The sequence below is a fragment of the Pelodiscus sinensis genome, chromosome 1, assembly GCF_052426305.1.
Source record: "Pelodiscus sinensis isolate ZL-2025 chromosome 1, ASM5242630v1, whole genome shotgun sequence".
Classification (NCBI taxonomy): Eukaryota; Metazoa; Chordata; order Testudines; family Trionychidae; genus Pelodiscus; species Pelodiscus sinensis.
Window position 1 is genome coordinate 30,402,316 of NC_143052.1, and position 22,014 is coordinate 30,424,329.

The 22,014-nt window shown below is 39.8% G+C and overlaps 1 protein-coding gene across 1 annotated transcript in view; it reads left to right on the forward strand.

The window, feature by feature from the left end:
• LOC102463469 (sucrase-isomaltase, intestinal-like) overlaps positions 1-22,014 on the forward strand; it is a 95,500-nt gene that overhangs the window by 47,161 nt on the left and 26,325 nt on the right. The window contains 7 exon segments of the mRNA XM_025183243.3: positions 240-371; positions 8,918-9,031; positions 9,158-9,274; positions 9,357-9,441; positions 15,103-15,220; positions 19,261-19,429; positions 19,946-20,062. Coding sequence (XP_025039028.3) covers positions 240-371; positions 8,918-9,031; positions 9,158-9,274; positions 9,357-9,441; positions 15,103-15,220; positions 19,261-19,429; positions 19,946-20,062 — 852 coding nt within the window.

Here is a 22,014-nt window from a genome sequence, read left to right on the forward strand (position 1 = left end):
TCTGTGATAAACTCAATGGAGTTATACATTGGATTTACCACAGAATGAGTGAGAGCATAATTTAGTCTTCTAATTCTTAAAGGTAATCAGAACTCTCCTTTTGCTAAATTCAGTATTTTAAATTACATTTGATAGCAGATTGATTAATTTTTCAGGGTTCTGAAATAAAGTTACATACATTTGATTGTTAATAAAATACTAAAATAATTTAATGTTCAAAATTATGTTTTTCATGTCAGGATGTCCAGTATGGTGATATCGACTACATGGAGCGTAATTTGGATTTTACCTATGATAAAGAAAAATACGCTGGTCTGCCAGAGTACATTCAACAATTAAAAAAAGAAGGAATGCACTATGTCATTATTCTGGTAAATTAACAACATGAATAATTTTCTCTCAATTTATGCTAGGTATTTTTGTAGTCACCAACAAAATATCTGTGCCTTTTAAATGGGATCTCCATCTTTTTCTCTTGTAATGTCATTCATCTATCTAGTTAGTCAAAAGTAATTCTTTATACACTTCTCATAATGCTGTATTGCTTTTATCAGATATTTCTATACTAATACTCTTTCTATGCCACAACACTTATTTTTCTCTTGTACTTTTCTAATAAGCTTCTATGAAAATTATGGCCTGGAATTAAGAGGGAACTGGTTTAATGCATTTCCCTTTATGAAAATATTTTTCTTAGTATACACAAAACTATTCACAAGCTTTTTGGAAAACTAGAAGCCATACTTCATTTTCCCATGTGTTATCTTTTTTGTTAATAAGTCTCAGAGGGATAGCTGTGTTAGTATGTAACTTGTAAAAAATGAGTAGTCCTGTAGCACCTTAGACACTAACAAATATTATATGTTAGTGGGCAAAACCCACTTCCTCAGATGAGCCTTTTTTCTCCACTCTGCTCATCTGAGGAAGTGGGTTTTGTCAACAAAAGCTCATTATACACATATATTTGTTAGTGCTACAGGACTACTTGTTGTCTTTTTGTTAATATAAGAAACCTTGTATGGCAATTTGTAGAAAACAAATTGCATTTTGCGCCTGCAGCCAAAATGTATGTAGCTAAAACATATGTAATGATAACTAAACTATCAAACTATACTCATTTTTGCAGAAGTGAAAATAGTACATTTGTCAGTTTTCCAAACAAAGATTATTTCCAGCAGATCAGCGCACACTCATAATTAAATTACTATTTTTGTGACAATAGTTATAGTGACTAAGGTGGTAGGTGATAGAAAATGGGAGGCCCATAAGCTTTTTTTTTTTTTTAAAGTCCTTGATTGATATAAAAAATAACTCTACATATCTTAATGCAGCATGATACTGATTTTGTTTCCCCAAGCTATAATACCGACCCTGACCTCATGTTTCTCAGGCTATGTCTTCACTACAGAGTTTTTTCAGAAAAGCGGCTGTTTTTCCGAAAAAACTTAACTTACGTCCACACTGCAATCACAGAAGGGTTTTTCCGACATTGGTAAACTTCTTTCTACAAAAGAAAGAAGCTCTTTTGGAAAAAGGCCTGTGTGGACGGGGGAGGAGGGGTTCTTTCGAAAGAAGAAGAAAGAAGAAAAAGCACAGGTGCCCTGGTGGCCACTCCATCCATAGTGATCACAGCTTAAAGCAGTTTGCTTTTTCGATACGCATTGGCAGTGTGGATGATCTCTTTCGGAAGAAGTGTTTTCAGAAGATCTCTTCCGGAAAAGCTTCTTCCAAAAAAGCCTGCAGTCTAAACATAGCCTCAGAGTTGTCCAAAGCCCCTGACTTTGATAGCTCTGAGAAACATAAGATTAGTGTCTGTCCCAGGATTTATAGGTTGCCAACCCATTATACAAGACAGACCAGAATCTGACCTCCCGCTTTGTGACTGGGACTATGCCCACATGTAATACTGTGTAGACTAGATAAAAATCTATTTTAAATGTTATCCTCATTTGCAAATCTTACAGTAACCTTATTTTTCCCAGCACTGATGTTTTGGACAAAGTGTGACACCAATGCCATAGAAAGGACACATTTTGAAATGCACCTCCTTAATCCGGTTGGCTTCTCTCTTCCAAACGTCCACAAACTACTCCTACCTCTTTATTGATTTATACATTCTAAGGCCAGAAGGGACCGTTCGGATGATGTATAATAACCCACTTTGACTTTGTGCTTTGACCAATAGGACACTGATCCATAAGCATTCAAGATCTTTTTCTTCTGAGTTATCATGGCCAGTAATGCTGTCTTTGATGTAAAATGCCTCTCCCCTTTCCTCTTTTCCTCCAATTGATCCTTCCTAAATAGATTATAAGCATTGATTTTAACATTCCAGTGACGTGAATCATCTCACCAGGTTTCAGTAATACCAACTAGAAGAAATTTATGCTCATAATTGGGTAGACTCAATTCTTCTTGTTTATTATCCAAGCTCCTAGCATTTCTGTGTAGGTAGTTAAAGAATTTCTTCTCTTCAGGTCCTTTAATTCAGTTTTGTTGTCAGCGTCCTGATTGTGTGCTGAATACTCAAATCTTCTTTCTTTTTTTACCCTGTCCCATTTGGTATTAGTTTAACTGACCCCAGCCTGTTCAGAAAGATATTGGTTCCTCTTTGTGGATAAGCTTGATTTTCCTCACAGGTTGGGCCAAGTTGTCAACTACACGTCACATACATGTCTTTGTTCCCTTGGGCCTGCTGGATCTTGGCAGGTACCATCCATACTTTCCATGTTGAAGACCTGTAATGATTTTAAACTTCTAGCTATATAGAATTCCATCTGCTTCTCTTCTCGCTGGTGGCCACAGTCTGCCTAGTCTCATCTGTCTCCAGTCATGATCTCTTGCCTCTGTTGGTTACTCCAGTCCTCTCCCACTTCCTCTGTCATTGACTCCAGGTTTCATTCTTCCTTGAATCTGTCTAGAAAATCTGTCTAGGAACCAATTTCTCTGATTCTTAAATGTCAATTTATCCTTCCCCTCCAAGAATCTTTTCCTCTGGCACAGGCACCAATTTGTACTTCAGGTATGAGAAATTACTCTGGTCTTTAAGCAACAAAGAATAAGGCAGCTCCACTCTTCCATTGTTGGCCATCTTGATATCACATAGTACTGAACCTGGAAGGAGACTGGGAGTCTGAAAGCCCTGGGGTCCACCACCCAGGGCAATTCCAGGATTTCCAGACTCCGGGCTTCATGGCAAGAGGTACCCTACCCCTGCTTTAGGGGCCGAACTTCCCAAACAGAGTCTGGGTAGGGGCAGGTCTGCTGCCAGGGAGGCAAAGAGAGTGGCTGCCCCGGAACCTGGCAATTTAAAAGAGCCTGGGGCTCCCAGCTAACACCACTGCTACCTCAGTAGTGGCAGCTGGAGTCCAGGGCCCTTTAAATCAATGCTAAAGCCCCGGGTGATGCCAAAGAGCTGTCTGGGGGAGGATAGCCCCATTCCCTTCCCTTCTGCCCAAGACTACACCCTTCTGGGGGCACCAAGCTGCCCACCCTGGGTAGGGCACTCTGAGGCTCTTGCTGTTTGTTATCCACAGGCAGGTGGAATTGAACACAGATCAAGTGGAAATCTTAAAAGTTCCATGAGCACTTAGTAATCACTGGACACCACACTGGGAACCAGGAAGCCCCAAGAGTCCCTCCTCCCTGGGCTTTCAGTCTCCTGGTTCTGAGACTGGGAGCATGGAAGGTTGGGGTGAAAGGCCCCAAAACTTGTCTGCAGGGCATGACTGGCTTGGAGCCACAAACCCTGGGGCCCTGAGGTTTCCACTCCATGGATCCCAGAAGCCTGGGAGCTATGGCAACCTTGCCTGCAATTCAACCAAACCTGACATGTTTTTGCAAACTTTTCATCTCTCTAGTGTGGAACCCAGTTTGCCAGCAATTCCCAGCCTGAAACACTGTGCTCACAGAAAGGGCCAGCAGTTATAAGTCGGCTGAGTCCCAGTGCAGTTAATGGAGCTACATCAGTTTTCAGCACCTGAAGGCCTGGACAACTGTGTTTAAATTATTTTGAGTAGTGAGCAAATGAATGAAGCCCACAGTCTGTTCGGCAAATAGAACTGTTTAGCAAGCAAAAAATAGAAGAAAGGGACTAAATGCAGAAGATGGTGGAAGTGCAAAGAATTGTTGCTACATAAATCTATATTTGGATTGCTACATTAATGCAACAGGTTCAAACTGAGAATTCTTAATACAGGCTATAAATAAGTGGAAACTGAATAATATAATAGAAAGAAACTAACCTTCAGGTAGGGAACATTTTTTTACCCATCCCAAAAACTGTTTTGTCTGCTGATGAAAACATGACAAAGGCTGGTCTAGTTTGTCTTGCCCTGCAGGGGGTCATTGTCAGCCAGGGATGAATGCAAAATTCAATCATTTTTTAAAAGCTAATGGAGAATATAGGTCGCATTGGCGGTGAAAATTTTCATCCTCACTATAGAGCAGTTACTGGAATTTCTATCATCTTTTTATTGTTATCATTCTTTAGTGATGTAAATCACTTCCATAAATTGAGTCAGGAGCTGGAACATTATTGAGTTTCATTCCAGGGTGACAGCAAAGCTATCATAACTAAAGTCAAGGCAAGTATAATCCTTGATGTTGAAAACAGTTTTCCATTTACAATTCCCTTTGGGAGATCAGTTGCAGAGGGAGAGAGAGAGAGAGTTCTGGTGCATCAAAATTTAGAATATCTGATTATGATGTCAGGAATGGTGATTAAATATATATGACACTTTCACCACACAAAGCCCAAGTCAACAGAGTTTTGTGAGGATTTGGTGGGCGGAGAGGATGAAATCTAACATCAATCCATGGACAGAGTGGCTGAGGGTATGCAAGTCATTCAGACCTCTCTAAATAATTCCAACTCCAGAGAATGAGGAAACTCAGTCCCTGAGAACCTATTATATTACTGATTTATCCCCATTATTGATTCCGTGTTTCCCATTTCTATCATGGCACGTACAGAGCTCTGAAGATGCTCAGTGCAGATACATGCATGTCTGGCACATGTGCATTGCAAATGTCACATGTTGTAATGCTGGAAGTTGTCTATTCCCTCTCAAATCCAGGACAAATTTTTAAGTCAGACTGTCATGACTCATTCATTATTATTACCTTGAACTATGTCCCCATTTTCAAAGGGTACATATGCTGAGTCAGAACAAATGTATTGTTTAGAATCAAAACAAAATGTTCTAAAAGTAACAATGATTATATAGTAATATTAAAAAACATTTATTACAGCAAAACTTTAATGAAATCCCTTGTATACTATTCATTAAATCACACTGGATGAAATTAATTGGAAATTATTAAAAATTTGTGCTTAGCTAGATTTCAAGGTTAAAAATAATATTCAGTGATTTAAGCAGATAAGGGATCTAGTTATGTGAGGTGCTGAGACTTAACTGTTCAAAAGAGGGTGCATACAATAGGGCCCCAAATCCATTTTAGGGCACAAAGATAAGTGCAGCCTGATTTTTGAGAAGTGCTGATTACCAATCATTCTCACTGATGCCAATGGGATTTGAAGTGCATAGCTAATCCTCCTATGATCAGTCCCTAAGGGTACATCTACACTGCACCCTTACCTCGAAATACCTTATTTCAAAATTTGACACGGTTTACACAGTGCCAAATGTCAAAATAAGGTGCTATTCTGAAACCAGGCCCGGCCTTAGGGCAAGGCGAGCAAGGCGGTTTCCTTGGGACCCGCACCTACAGGTACCCATGCTGCCCTGCACCTGCCTGCCCAGCTGCTCACTTGCCACTCTGGCTGGGAGCCGCCTGGCCATGCGGTGCAGCCAACCACAACATGCCGCTTTGGGCCCCGCAAATTGTTTGGCCGGGCCTGTCCAAAATGTCCCTTAAACCTCATGGAATGAGGGCTACAGGGATGCCGGAATAGCATGCCTGTTATTTCAAAATCGATTTGAAATTTTCCCGAAGTATCCTGAAGTTGCGCCACAGTGTAGACGCAACCTACATGAATAAGTAAAAGAAAGAGTATTGGAAGAGTTAACAGGCACAATTTTTTCCTTGAATGAAGACCCAGGTATGGCAGTTTTTGTTCTCCTTAGGATGATTCTAAAGCTGCATAATATATTAGATTTATGCACTGGAATAACCTTTTTAGCTAAAAGAAATCAGAGATTTTGATTATGAGTGGCTAATTAAGCTAGCTAGTTAGATCTTCGGTATCTCTTGGGAATCAACTTTCCAGGATTAAAAAATAATTACTGCAGATGGACAGTTCTCTTTTTCAAATCTGAACTACTTAAGCAGGTTAAAATTCTAATGAACGCTTACATTAGTTGATTATTAGGTCACCAGCTGCAGCTCTGTGCTAAAGTCGAATTGAGTTTTGTACTTAAAGCTGGGATTCAACCTCTTTGTTTTACAGGGGAAAATACAGTATTTTTATGCCAGAATAGCAACATTGACTTTTTTGAGCACAGAATGAATTTTTAAATACTTTACAACTACATTTGTTAATGTAGGAGTTCAAATTAATTTTGAAAGGGAATAGTGATTGCCTCCGGTTGGCTGGGTATCCTGCTGTCAGCTCTTTTGCCCCCAGCACACCCTGCAGCTTCATAGCTTCACTAGCCCTCTGGCCAAGTCAGGCAGTGTAAAATGGATGAATCCCTCCTGAGTAGCAAAGAGTTCAACACACTGACCTCTCCAGGATCTTCAACCCCTTCTCTAGGTCTCCTTCAGTTTTGCCCTTGACTTGGATTCCCAACAGAGCCATGTCCCTTTCTTGGCACTTTGGACACTTTGGTAGTCAGCAATTGAGGAGGATCTGGATTTGTTTGCTACTCTGAGATCCAGCCAAGACACCGTACACACATCAGCCATGCATGTATTCCTTCAGTTTGCTGCTGCTATTCCTAGTCCTTTTCCCATGTAGCCTTTTTCTCTTCACTGTGACCTCAGGCTGAAGTTCTCAAATTCTTCCTCCTTGCTGAAAGCATGTATCACTAGAAGCTGCCTTCTCATTCTCTTTTTGAGTTCCTGTCACCAGCAATGAGCACCCTTCCTTGCTACTCTGATTCCACCAGAAACTAACCTGCTCAGGCCCTGAATCTCCTTTTATCCAAGCTGCTGAGTTCTGATTGGCTGTTCCTTAAGCAGCATGTCTTGATAGGCCCACCTTTGCTGCTCCTTCCCAGTGTGGCGTATAGTAAGAGTGCAGAGCCTGGTACACCCAATGAAAGAAGCCTTTTAAAAAAAATTACAATTGGGAATCAATTTTTTTGTCCCTAATGATCTTAATAATGGAATACTACAGATTCTTCAAACTTCTCTTATAGTTAAAACTCACTGACATAATGCATGGTAGTCTACATTTGAAGAATTGTTTCTAGGAATAATCATTTTCCCAGTTATTCTTCGTAACAAAAAATTGCTCTCTCAGCAGAGACTAAAGAATATTGTTCTGTTATAGACAACTCACAAAGAACTACTGTATTTCCAAATGTCTGTAATCTTCCTTTTTTTTCAGTATTATTGGTGGGGGACAGCTGCTCTTTTCTAAGGACATATTGAAAAGATCATCTGTTCCTTTTACTCTCAATTGGACTCAGGTCAGAGACTGCCTGAGCAAAGATGGCTACTTTCATCATTCTCCTTATCCCAGTAGTGTTCCTCTTTCTCCTGGTCCCAACATAGTGGACCACCATCTTCCCTGAAGGCAGCTTGGCTTCATCCTCTTAGAAAAAAACCTGGGAAACAGTGGCCATTTTGAAAGAGACTTGAAAATGAGGGCAGCTATGCCTTACATTCATTAAAAAAATGGGAGATGGTTGCCATTTTGAACTGTAGGGCAGAAGGGAATGCAAACAGTGGATGTGTAAGTGTGCAGTGTATATGTGTACAAAGAAATATATAGGGTGCAGAAGGGCAGGAGAAGGGGAGATATGTGTGTGTGTATGTGTGTGTGTACAGAGAAATATATACAGGAGGGAGGAGTGACTGGATTAAAGTGTATCTGAGGTGGATGGTAAAGAAGTACAAGAAGCAGGGGTATTTGGATCACAGGAGAGGTAATACTGGGATGTACATTCCTCTCAAGAGTGGCACAAAGCAGTCAGAGTGTACTGGTGAATCTGAATTGAGAATTTAAAAAATGATTAAAGGTTTATACCTCATATCTTAAAATCACTGGAAATATCATATAGTTACATTCTCTTTGCATTTCTTGTTTATTATTCATTAATGTAACTCTTATGAAAACATGAAAAAGCTTAAAAAGTGAGTGGTCTTGTAGTACCTTAGAGACCAACAAATACAGGAACACTTGTTTTTTAAGCTTTTTTTTTTTTTTTTTAAAGTTACAGACTAACATAGCTACCCCTGAGACTTATGAAAACAAGGAAATCCCCCAATTTCACAGTGAGGTGGAGTTAAAGTTGAGACTACATATCAGTAATTTAGGATAAAATATGCTACAGAGATGTTATAAATATCCCAAAACCAAGTATTATAAACTAAGGGAATTCAGATTTACGGTTAAAGTTAAAAATGTGAATATATTAATGTGTTGTATAAAGGAAAGGCAATATGGGCATTTAAACTGGCTTAGGTCTGCCAAATATGGGCACCAGGATCGAGTGTGGGCAAGAGTGGAAAATAATATACTTATTTATAATCAGTTTAATCTAATATAGAATATTGTGCACTAATGTTTCTTAAACATAGTTGTATTGTTATTGGATGATATCATTTAACTAACTCTGAATTACCCAAAATTATAATGTTTGGTTTTGTACTGAAAAATACTCTCAACTTTAACTCCATTTAAGTTAGTCTAATATTAGTGCAATCTACGTTAACTGCATCTTCCAAATTATTCTGAAAAGTATAAATGAAAGTAGCTGTTATCTTAGTGCTTTTTCTTTTAAAGGATCCTTTCCTAAGTAAGGATGAAGCACCAGGTACTTACAGGCCCTATGAACTTGGACAAGAAATGGGAATCTGGGTGAACAATTCTGATGGAATAACTCCAGCTGTTGGAAAGGTTGGTTTCTTAAATTAGCATATATATGGATATCAGTGTTGTTTCTCAGTGTCAGAGAATCTTCATAATCAAAAATCACACATCTTAATCAGATACTCACAGCTGAGTCACAACTGTCAATTCCAGGTATGGCCTCCAGGAAATTCCGTGTTTCCTGACTACACTAATCCCAGGACAGTTGAATGGTGGATACAGATGTGTGTGGAGTTCAGAAACGTCCTTAACTACGATGGAATCTGGATTGTACGTCTGATTATATTTTCCTTCTCTTTTTTCAAAATAAAAAACCACAACTTTTACATAATGTTAACTTTTTTTATTAAAGGATATGAATGAACCAGCCAATCTTGGAACTGGCCAATACCCAGGCTGTGCTGCTAATGACCTCAACTACCCTCCTTATGTTCCTAGTAAGTGCCTTTTAAAAATGCTTCATTTGGGTGGGTTATTTTCTCAAGCAGTGCAAAGTTTCTTGTTTTCCATCTTTACTGCTTATTGTGCCATCAATATGGATTCAGGTATATAATCATTGAGGGTTCAATTGTCCCCAGGCCTGCAGAGGGAGAAAGCACAAGACACTTTCTTTAGTCAGTTTGGCATCTAGGGCTGCCTGTTTGAAAGATCTGCATTAAGCTAATGCTTCTGCCAGTATTACCATCCCTACCCATTTTTTTAATGGTCTCATCACCCAGATTGATCAGCAGAGCTGGCCTAAAATGGAAAAAAGTGCACCCTGCAACCTGTGAAAGGATAGCTGTGACAGGGGGCTGACTCTTTTGAGTAGAGATGGACCCACCCTAATACGTGACACAATTGGCTAGGTGAGGAGACACAGAAAGGTTGTGAGACATGCAGGTTAGGTGCTTTAATTAGGCCTCCTAGTGAAAGATTAGAGGACCTAGGACAGGGTTGGGCAAAATACAGCCTGCAGGCTGAATATGGCCCACCAAGCCATTGGATCCAGCCCATAGATGCATCGGGGAGCCCCAGGCAGGCTCACTTCTTGCCTTGTCCCACCCGCACATCGCTTAGAAAAACAGCTGCTGGGCCATTCCTCCTGCACAACTGTGAGCCTGGAGGGGAAGCGGGGAAGGTTTTGTGAGCTGTCCCTACCCCGAGCACAATCCCATTGGCCAGTTTCTGGCCAATGGGGGCTGCCTGTTTGAATAACAGGCAGCACACAAAGCACCATGTCCACCCTCCCCCCACTCAGGCTCATAGTAATTCACAGACTCACATGGCCCATGCAGCCTGTGCAGGGGCAGGGCAGCCAGGGAGGTTGCCTCAGAAACGTGCTGGGCTTCTGGCTGGGAGTCACCCAGGTAAGTCTCTCAGACAGAGCCTGCCACTGGCACCCCAGCCTCCCTGACTCCCAACTCTTTGTCCCCCATTTCTGCCCCTTCTTCCACAAAACCCAAACCCTCTGTCCCCCTCCTGCACCCATATCCTTTGCCAGATCCAGAACCGAAATCCCCTGCCTCAGATCACAACCCAAACCCCTGCACCCTCTTCTGTACCCAATCCCGTGCCCCAGGACACAACCTCCTCCTTCCCTGTCACATCCCAAACCCCTGCATCCCATTCCAGTGCCCCAGGTCACAACCACCTCCTTCACTCAAACTCCCTCCCAGACCCTCCCTCCCAGACCCTACATTCCCTCCTGCCCCCTAATCCCTTACCTCAAGCTCCCTTCTGCATCCAACCTCTATCCCAGACCTTGTACCTCCTCCATTAATATCATGGAAGAGTGCAGCCCTCAACCATTTTCCAAAATCTTGGAGTGCCCCCTCCGCATCAAAAATTATTTCCCACCCCTGACCTAGGGAAAGTTTTCTGCAGGGAAGGAAGAGCATAAAGACTCCAAGAAAGAAAATGTGGAGGTGGCAGCAAAATATCAAGGGGAAACTTTAAGGAGTCCATGTGGGTATGAGGGAAACTGAGACTGAAAAGAGCCCAAGAAAGACTGAAAACTGAGCTAGAGAGCTCTCAAAAGACTGTCTGAAGAGCAGACCCTCAGAATGGAAGGGCTGGAGCCCACCTTGACACTGCACTGTTGGCTGTGATTTTTATGTTTGTCTTTTTTGGACCGGAATACTCTAGAAAGGCTGGATTATTGTTAAATGACTTATCCTGAGGGCTGAGTCATTAGAGTATTTGACCCAGTCTAGGGGTGGTAGTTGGTTGGTTGGTTTGCTTGCTGTGGGGTGGGGTGTTTTTTGTGAAGCCCTGGAGGAGAACTGAGTCAGAGCTGTTGCAAAGCCACCCTAGGCCATGACAGGACACTCAAGAGACAATGATCCAGCCACAGTAGGACAAAAACTGTGCTCCTCCACTGCTATTAGAGGCATGAGGGAGCTCCACGTATTCCTTCTTCAGATTGGTCCTCTGCTCTTTCCCCTCCTGTGGACTACAGCTTTGAACCATAAATAAGACTTTATTGACTCTCTTAGTCATAAGCAAACTGGAAGAAAACTGGGGTATTTCAAGTCCAATATTTTATATGGGACGGAAAAATATTATAAAGGTTTGAAAATGTGTTGAGATATTCATGTATATACAGAAATAGCAGCTATGTGTCTTGCACAAGTATCTGTGGAATTTCTTTGAAATTACTTAGAAGCTTTTCAGAACCCCGTGTGAATTTTTTCCCCACATTGTGTGAAGACAATGGTGCTTTCATGTGAGGATACTGTAAGTTTTAATACAAGTTTGACTTGTGACAATGTATAGGACAAGGATTTATCACTCTCATGTCAAGTCAGCTCACAAGATGTTCCTGAATTTAGCATCAAAATTGTTTGCAAAGACACACACATAATTTTACCATCAGAAGAGAGTACTAGGTCTACTAGTATTTCAGTGAGGAGACGTCTAATGGGTTATTTTAGTAGTCTGAGGTTACTTGTTTCCTTCACCACTGACTAGAACAATGCACACAAATATACCCTATTGGCCCCACTAAGTAGGACTTTATCAATAGGCAATGTGTAGATCATGGAATACAGGAAATGAGAACATTCTATTCTAGGATGGGGATACGTTTCCATCCCAGAATATTTTTTCTCTGGGTTGTGGTATGCAAGTGGCAGGCAAGGGATCTAATGTAGGGCTAATTGTCATGGGCATAATTTGGGAAGCGAGTAAGGGGCACTGTCCCTCAAACTGCAAGTTTCAGGCAGGTGTGAAATTTGACCCTCAACACACAACACAGTTCTTTTGCATTGGTGAAATTTCATTAAAAGAGCATGTAGGTCCCAATTGCAATCCCTCCCCGTCTCTGATTTTGCAGTAAAAGTTTGTGAACTGAATTGTGAGTTGTGTATCGTCCTAAAACCCCACTGCAATCAGTGGGAATCTTTCTGTTGACTAGAATGAGCTTTCAATCAGGCCCTCTATGTTGTGTTGTAGTTGTCACTTCAGAGGTTAAAATTCAGCTCATCTCTGATGAAAGGTCAAGATTCCTAGGCACTTTTCTAAGAGAGTATCTAGTTATCTCTGTATCCTTGGCAACACTTCTTCTTTCGGGAAGTTATGTTCTAATAAAGTTGTATGGGAGTGATGGGATGGACAAACCTCTCTCAGTACCCAACATGCCTGGGGTTAAAACTAAGTCTCAGGAAACCAGAAGCCCTCCAGCTGGTGCTAACAATCCAGCAATTAATCTGGTCAGCATTTTGTCAACAAATCCCTGCTGCCTAATTGGCAGCAGGCAATTGATTCAGTTTGTATTGGCATTGAAATCTTGGATATTTTTACTGCTTTTTTTCTCTGTCTGTTGCACTCCAGTATGAATGCTTTGTAACAGATACAATTTTATTTTCCTGTTTTGCCACGGAGGTGCTCAGAGCACTGACCAAACTCATGAATGAAGCACAACAAAAGTACGATATTATTACAGATTGTAAACTCATGAAATCAATAGACAATTTTTAAACAGGAAATATCAAGAAGATTCTGGCCTCGCTCTTTTATTTGTAGGAGTTTGTTAAACTTAACGATTATATGTTGATCCTATCATTCCTTCCCAGGCCAATCTCTCCACTGACTTCAAGCCCTTAAAGAGGAATTTCTACAATTACCTTATGTAGGCCTTTTTTTGTATTCTTTAATTGTCCCTACAAATAAAGTCAGTGAAATATCTCAGCTGCTTTGCAGTCACACACAACAGATTTAGCTCAACTGTATCCACAATTATTTGTACCTGTAATCTGAACCCCTTAAAAACAGAGGCTGATGATTGAAAATCTGGCCCATAAAAAGCAAAAACCATTTTACATTGTAAATTAATATACAATTGTGAAAATAAGATGTATGGTTGATGCAGAAATTAAGGAGGCTTTATGGCATTTAAAATAAGAATGAATCATGATAATAGGATTCAGTCTTGGTAATTTTAATTTTACATTTCACTTTATTTCTTATCTGGGACAGAACTGACATGTAATCACCAGGATATTCCACTTATCTAGTTTCTTCTCCAAAGCCATAACTAGTGAATTGTCAGGCAAATTACTTGGAAATTGACTGTAAATGAAATTACAGTCACAGAGAAGTCTTTACAGCATGTTGTGTCCAAGGAGCCAGTCATAAAGATGCAAGCTCTAGAAGCACAGTAGAGAGGACATGCTAATATGGTTTTAGGTATTGGGGATTACATTAGTAGTAATTTCATATATATAGTAGTGTGGATTTGACTAGTTCCACTGTCTTTTAGGTTCTCCATGCTACAGGGAAAGAGAGGCAGGATTTGAGCCTAATTATGAATTCTTACTCTATCACAGCGACTTTCTGAGTCATGCTGCTTAATTACCATCTACAGTTTAAAGTGATATGCAAATTAAAGACCCCTGATTTCAAATAATTATGTAAGGTCTTTGTGGTTTTGCATTTTTATTTTTGTTTGACACTGGAACTTATTAAAGTCTGTCACGCAATGGGAAAAAGTGCCACCCTGTAGGATTATTACTGAATCATTGTTAGCATTTGAATCGACATTACCTTTGTAGAAGATCTGATTTTCTAGATGTTGAAATGGACTACATTAATACCGCTGTTTCAATAGAAACATCCCTTTGAGCATAACATATAAGGTGGCCAAGTGCCTGGTTTTTTATCAGAACATCTGTTTAAAAAGAAGACCTGACAGTGTCTAGGCAGATGTACTGACTGGACAGCCAAAGTCTACTGGACTATAGGCAGGAGAGGTTGAAAGGCATGGGTCATCCTTTGTGCTAGCCCCTGCAGCTCCCAGCCCCAGCTCCGCGAATGAGTCCCTCCTGAAGAAGGCAGGGGTGGGAGGCAAAGCTGTCGGGAAAAGCGGCCAGCAACAGGAGTGAGGGAGAAGAGGAGCGCATGAGATGGGTTCTTAGGAGGAAGGAGCAGAGCAGAAGAGATTCTTGAACTCCTCATGCCGTGTCCAGTTTTTAAATATTACCCTACATATGCCCATCTATAAGAAGGTTTGTCACTATTATCTTTAATCACACAGGGTACGTCTATCTTGCACCCTAGTTCGAACTAGGGATGCAAATGTAGGTGACCAAAATTGCTACTGAAGCGGGGATTTAAATATCCCACAGTTCATTAGCATAATCTCACCCACACGCTATTCCAATCGCCAGCTGATTCGAACCAGGAAGTGTGCTCCGGGCTGCATTAGTTTGAACCAATTCCCTTGGTTTGAACTAACATTACTCATTTTTTGAATAATGTTAGTTCGAACCAAGGGTATTGATTCGAACTAACGCGGCTCGGAGCGCACTTCCTGGTTCAAATCAGATGGCGATCGGAATAGCGTGGGTGAGATTATGCTAATGAAGCACGGGATATTTAAATCTCCTCTTCATTAGCAATTTTGGTCACCTACATTTGCATCGCTAGTTCGAACTAGGGTGCAAGTGTAGATGTACCCACAGGAATTTAAAAGGAATAAATCCTGTATGCTTCAGCTTTTATTCTCTCAAGAATCTTTAGGATTTTGCTATATGTTGTAGTATTTCATCATTGAATACAAATGTGAGAGGTCTGAATTTTGATCTGCATAATTCTCTAACTTTACATGCCATTCACAGGAATCAGCGATTACTCTCTGGCTGAGAAGACGTTATGTCCAGACTCAAAAACTTATCTGGGGAATCATTATGACACACACTCTCTCTTTGGCTGGTCAGAGGCACCACCAACTTTCCTGTAAGTCATCCAAAGATCTTCTAAACATTCAGTTAAAAGAAGCATTTAAAGAACAACTGATATTACATGGAAAGCTTTGAAATGGGCTCTACTTAGAAAATCTGTTTAGTTTGCTTTGCTTTGTATGTACTAAGGTTATAATTTCAAGGAAACAGAATCTTTGCTTCTGTCATGTTAATTTGTTTCATCTGAAGTGAAAATCTTTCTCTGTCTTAACATTAGTGTTTACTAACTGTAATGTGATAGTATATAGAGGTCCCATCATTCTGCTACATTTGGTACAGCTACATAGGAATATATTGCCTCTACAAAAGAGAACTCAATAGAGAGTTCAGATTTGGCCCACAATCTCTCACCCTGGTGTTTTAGGATATAAAAGAATTGTATGCTTCAGTCCACCTCCACCTCTGAAAACTGCCCTGAGACTTTATAACCATTCTGCCTCCCACTAGGCACTCCATCATAAACAGTAAGCCTGTGTGCTGTGCATGCTGTGTCTGCTGTACAGAACTAACACAGAAAGTAAAGGTCAATTTTGATCCTTTTCATATCTGTCTCATTCCAGCCTCATAAATCACACACAAGTGCCTTTCTCAGCCACATTCCTGCTTCTGAAGAATAGCATTGTTCATGAGAAATACACTGTTCAACCAAACACAAAGAAATCTTGAAGACAGAAAGATAGTTTTCAAAACATAAAGTAGCTCACAATGCATTTAAAAACAAAAGTGGGAATTGCAGTAGAACAGGGCAAATACTGCAAGCAATTTCCCATGGACATTTATTGGATTTTTAAACAAAATTCTTCCACGGCTGCGTGGCTGTGTTCGTGCACTTTTTGCATTCACTTTCCACAAACAATGTAAATGATATTACTTGCAGGAATGTTTATCAAAACTGCATAGATTGCAGAAATTTAATTACAACACAATAATCATGAGTATTTGCATCTAAAATCTGATTCTAAGAAATCCAATCAGGTAATAGAAACATCTCAATTGATCTGTTTCCAAGTCAAATAGGATTTTTTTTAATATTGAGTATGTGCAACAATCAGCTCTCATACAATTTACAGACCAAGAATTATTCATAGTTATTATTCTGTGAATACCTTCAAATAAATATATCTGAGAAAATCAGATTTGGTTCTGTGATGACTCACAAAATGGCAAAATTTGTTCAATTGTTTGTTACAAACTATTCATCCAGCTCTAGTTTTCTCCGTAGTACTACTACTCAACATTGTATTGTAAGTAGGACCACTAATTTACCCCATCTATAAAGATGGAGTATCTGAAAGGACCTATACTAGGGTTTAAGGAAGGAGAGTTTCTTTGCCAGGACATTACTTCTTTAGGATATGTGGAGTCTTGTTTTATGTAACTTACTCTACCAACTAGCCACCTTGCATAATAACCAGGCCAATTCCATTGAGTGCCAGGCATTGTATACCTTGCAGTATTTAGCACATAAGCTTAATCTTCATTGGTTTATTGTATGAAAACCTATTAGTTTGTCTTAGAAATGTCAACCTAAAACATTTTGAAAAATTTGTACCAGTTAAAAGCCAGTACAGTACGAAACACTTAGCTCACTTATGTGTGCTAGGGCCTTTGTGCAAATCTCATTAATAAGGGAAAGTGATAACACTATTACACAAAAATATTAATGATCAAGGCTGCAGTTTTCAAGCCAGCCTAAGGAGTTAGGTGCCCAGATTTAAGAGAAATTGAATAGAATGTGGCTTCCTAAATTTTAGGCTCCTCTGAAAATTATTAATTCTGTAAATACTCCCAAACATAATTACATGGATTATCAAATAATGGGTGTTTGATATAACACACATACTATTAAAGACTATTTAAGAAAACACTAAAATATTTAATCTAATAGAGTGTTTACTCTGTAACTAGGCATTCGAAGAATGTTTTCTTTGTCAGTAAGCAATAATATCCCATTTCTTTGATTATTCTCTCACACAATGAAATTACATATTTTGAAGTGTAAATGAAAAATCTATCATGAAAAGTCTGTTATACCAGGACAGGAAATGAGGTGAAACAATGAAAGGAAGGACACATTTGGTTTAGAAAGATTTCCTTCATGGTTTGATTTGGTGCTTGTTATATACAGGGCAACCAACAGACTTCACTGGGCCGTGGGCAATATGGGGGAGGGTTAGGTCCGGTCCCCTGGAAAGGGCGAGACATCAGGCAAAAGAGGCTGGGCTCAGGGCTAGCCTCCCCCAGCAGACCTCAGCACTGCCTGGACTGCGCCACATGGGGATCTGGCCATTCAAAGGGCCAGGGCTCTGGTTGCTGCTGCCGCCATGATAGCAGCGCAGGCAGACAAGAGCCCCAGACTCTTAAATCACTGGGCTCCATGGCAAATGTACCCTTTGCTCCTCCTCATTAGTGGCCCTGATTATATACTTGCCTTTTGCTTTCTTGCCATCAAAGCAATACTTTATTATCTAACAGCACTATGTAAACACATTCTTATATTAAAAGCAAAGTAGTACAATTGTTTTTATACAGTGAATTTTATGGGAAAAGACACGAGACTTGATGACCATGTAAATTTAGAGGGGGGGGTCAGACTTATTAATACAGCTTGGACCTCTCTGGTCTGGGTCCCTTGGGACCTCATTGATCCCAAAAGAGGGAATATGATAGTCTAGAGGAGGTCCCCTGCCACGGGCCTCCCAGCCCACCAATGACTCCACTTCTGGCTCCAGCCAGCTATAGAATCATAGAATCATAGAATAATAGGACTGGAAGGGACCTCAAGAGGTCATCGAGTCCAGCCCCCCGCCCTCAAGGCAGGACCAAGCTCTGTCTACACCATCCCTGACAGATGTCTATCTAACCTGTTCTTAAATATCTCCAGAGAGGGAGATTCCACCACCTCCCTTGGCAATTTATTCCAATATTTGACCACCCTGACAGTTAGGAATTTTTTCCTAATGTCCAATCTAAACCTCCCCTGCTGCACTTTAAGCCCATTACTCCTTGTCCTGTCCTCAGAAACCAAGAGGAACAAATTTTCTCCTTCCTCCTTGTGACACCCTTTTAGATATTTGAAAACCGCTATCATGTCCCCCCTTAATCTTCTTTTTTCCAAACTAAACAAGCCCAGTTCATGAAGCCTGGCTTCATAGGTCATGTTCTCTAAAGCTTTAATCATTCTTGTCGCTCTTCTCTGAACCCTTTCCAATTTCTCCACATCTTTCTTGAAATGTGGCGCCCAGAACTGGACACAGTACTCCAGCTGAGGCCTAACTAGTGCAGAGTAGAGCTGCACTGACCTGGCCAGGCTTGCTGGTTCGCTGACCTTCTTGCTACAGGGTTCCTTGATGCACAACCAGACCCCCCTTGTGCAGGGCTCCCCATACCCCTGGGCCCCCCTGCCACCAAACTCTCCCCCCTCCCCTGCCCTGCCGTGGGGCTCCCAGTCCCACCACCAGCCCCCGTACCCCAAGGCTTTCTGCTCCAGGCATAATTGTGGTTCTATGGGACCATGGGTGTTGCCAAATCACAGAGTCCAAGTTTAGAGAGTTACAATTTATAGCAATCTGAGTATAGATTTACAGAGTGTATTGTTAAGGCTATAGATTAGACATAGTAATTTTGGGAAGACCCTGATGATGTCCCAAATCATCATAAATATTACAAAAAGACAGGGGCATAGTCTGCAGTAAACGAACATTGGCAACATTTCTTCTCTGCAGTCCACATATTATTTCTCAGTTTCTTCTTCCTATAATTGCAGATAAATACTGATCTCAGTAGGAATTAGGTATATGTCAGGATAGCAGATATTTCTGAGAATTTCCATGTGGAGCTGAGAAGAGAATTGTGCCCTACTTTTGAAATGTCTGTGACTTTGAAAAGTGGACATATTTTGGGGACACCTGGTATTTTGGGTACTTAAGCACTGCTGTCCCTTCTTTCCCATTATGTAAGTCTCCATGTACATCCAGATTTTTCATTTTCTTCCTCTTTCCTTGTCTTCATTGATGTTGATGCATTTTTTCCCAGTGCTGTTCAGAAAGCCACTGGAAAGAGAGCATTTGTTCTGAGTCTTTCTACATTTGTCGGAAGTGGGAAATACACAGGTCACTGGCTAGGTGACAACTATTCACACTGGAAAGACATGCACATGTCAATAATAGGAATGCTGGAATTTAATCTCTTTGGGATTCCATATGTAAGTCTGTTTAATGGCTATCACTGTTTTATTGATAGTATTAGATAGTATTACTTCATTTGAAATGAACCCAACTGTTTGCTTAAATGAAATGCTTGATATGGCAAACAGTCTCATACACTGAATATAAGCAGGTGCTGATTAAAATGTAACTTTGTCAGTTTTGTCCAGTTAAAGATGAATCCAAGATTATCCTATGAAGCCATTATATGATGTGCCAACAACAACAGATTTTCTTCCTGATATGTTTCATCACTCATTTTCAAAAAATATTTTTAATTTTGCAAGTTGAGTTAAAAATATGATTACTAAAATGTAGTCAAACCTATGTTAACATTCTCAGTCACTGGGAATTTTTTCCATGTTCATCACGCTTTATTGTAGGACCCCTGATAAAATCAAGAAAAATAGCTGTCCTTTTAGTGACCTTTATTAACAGACTTATTTATTTTGGGCCTGATTGTGCAATTCGTACGCTCAGTCATGAACACTTATTTAATTATTATGTTTCTTCAGATTGGTGCTGATATCTGTGGGTTTTTGCTTGATACAACTTATGAACTCTGCTTACGATGGATGCAACTTAGTTCATTTTATCCTTTCTCCAGAAACCATAATGGAGAAGGATAGACGGTAAGAAAGCAAAGCCACTAAATGGGGCGGCTTTTGATTGTGATATTTAAATTTTATTCTCAGAATTCATTCTGCGTATTTGTCAATAAGCCCTTGTTGCATGAACAGAAATGTTTTATATTGTGCAGGGCTATCAGGTGTAATGCACAGAAGGGATTGTTATGCATAGTGTCTAACTCTTAGCTGTTAGTGATGTTATCAAGTATTGCAGGGAACTGGTTATTTGAAGGCAAATGAAGGAGAAACAGATTTACAATAGTTTATTTCCTGCACGTAAATTATTCTTTGTGTGTCATTTTGAAATAAGAACATTATAACATAGCCTTTTACTGGCTTAGAATGTTTTTAAAATGTTAAATGTTCACCTTTTAACACACATAGGAATAAGCAGATAGGGCATAATCTAAAATTAAGCCTCAGACATGTATCATCATAACTAGACATTTTCAACAAATTATATTTCTTACACATTAGAAATTTCAAGGACAGGAAGCACTAGAAACAAGTTACTTAACCTAGAAGAACTGAAATCCGAGGAAAACAACTGAACAGAGTTCATAACTGATAAGTACATTATCAAGTCTAACTCTGTCATCCATATAATCATTCTAGCTCTTATCTCAGCTAGAAAGAAATATGTTGTTCTTAGCTATTGAAAGGTTGAAAGTCCCCTGGTCTTTGGCTATACATTATATTTCTCCTCTGTACTCTAACAATGAATAAAATAATGGTTCTGCTAGTACAAGAGGCTGTTTTTACTATAGTAAGATGGAATGTGCAAAGATTGAGTTAATATTGTGGTAATTAACTTCCATTTTGCTGCAAGGACAGATTTTAAAAGGCTAGTGTAATATTTGCACCCACAAGAATTCACATTTGCCTTCACAAATGGGTTTGTACCTTTAAAGATTGCACATGCAAACAGGCACAATGGTTGCTACTAAAATGTCAGGACTTGCTCTCACATTTGTTATCCAGTGATACAGGAAATATCAAAGTCTTTCTCTATAATTAGACCAGGAAATGTCTGTTTCTCCCCTCCTCCCCCCAGATACTACTATGGGTAAATATTCTCTCTGTAGTGGTGTCCACTGTACTTAGATTTATATAGCTCCAATTTGCACTCTCGCATGTACCCGTTTGTGCATGACAGTGTAAAATTGTGTTTGACCTACTTCAGAGTATATTTGTAGTCTATATGCAGGCTGGTAATTAATTTGCACAGCAAACCTGAGTGCATATATGGGAAATATAAACATAAGTCTACGTAAGTGCATTCTTCATGAAGGCTGTAGCATATCAACTCACAAGTAAATAGGTCAACGGCCCAATTCCACTATCCTAATGTTGATGGATCCATTTGAGGAGTAAGGCTTTAGTAAGGATGGCAGAATAGGGTCCACGTGGTGTTTTTGGGCAACCCACCCAATTATTACATGCAAATTCAAGAAGAAGTGAATTGGGAAAATAGAATTATTTTAATACTATTAAAATAATAAAACAGTTATTCTTTTCATTTTTTAAAAAAGTGTGATTTGCCAGGAGCTTTTAGTGACTCAGTGATGGACGATATTTACTGTTTCAGAGGGGTAGCCGAGTTAATCTATAAAAGGAAAAACTTTAAAAACAATAAATAGTCTAGTAGCACCTTAAAGACTAACAAAACATGTAGATGGTATCTTGAGCTTTCGTGGGCACAACCCACTTCTTCAGATGACAGGCGTAAAAGTGAGTTGTGCCCACAAAAGCTTATGATACCATCTACATGTTTTGTTAGTCTTTAAGATGCTACTAGACTATATGTTGTTTTTTATTTTAACTATTGTTAGACAATATTTGTATAGTATGGCTGTCCAAGTGGTAAAAAATATTCCACTATTAAAAAGTAACTACAGTTCCAGTACTTAGAGACTAGCACGAAACATGATTATTGACAAATGTAGATGTATATA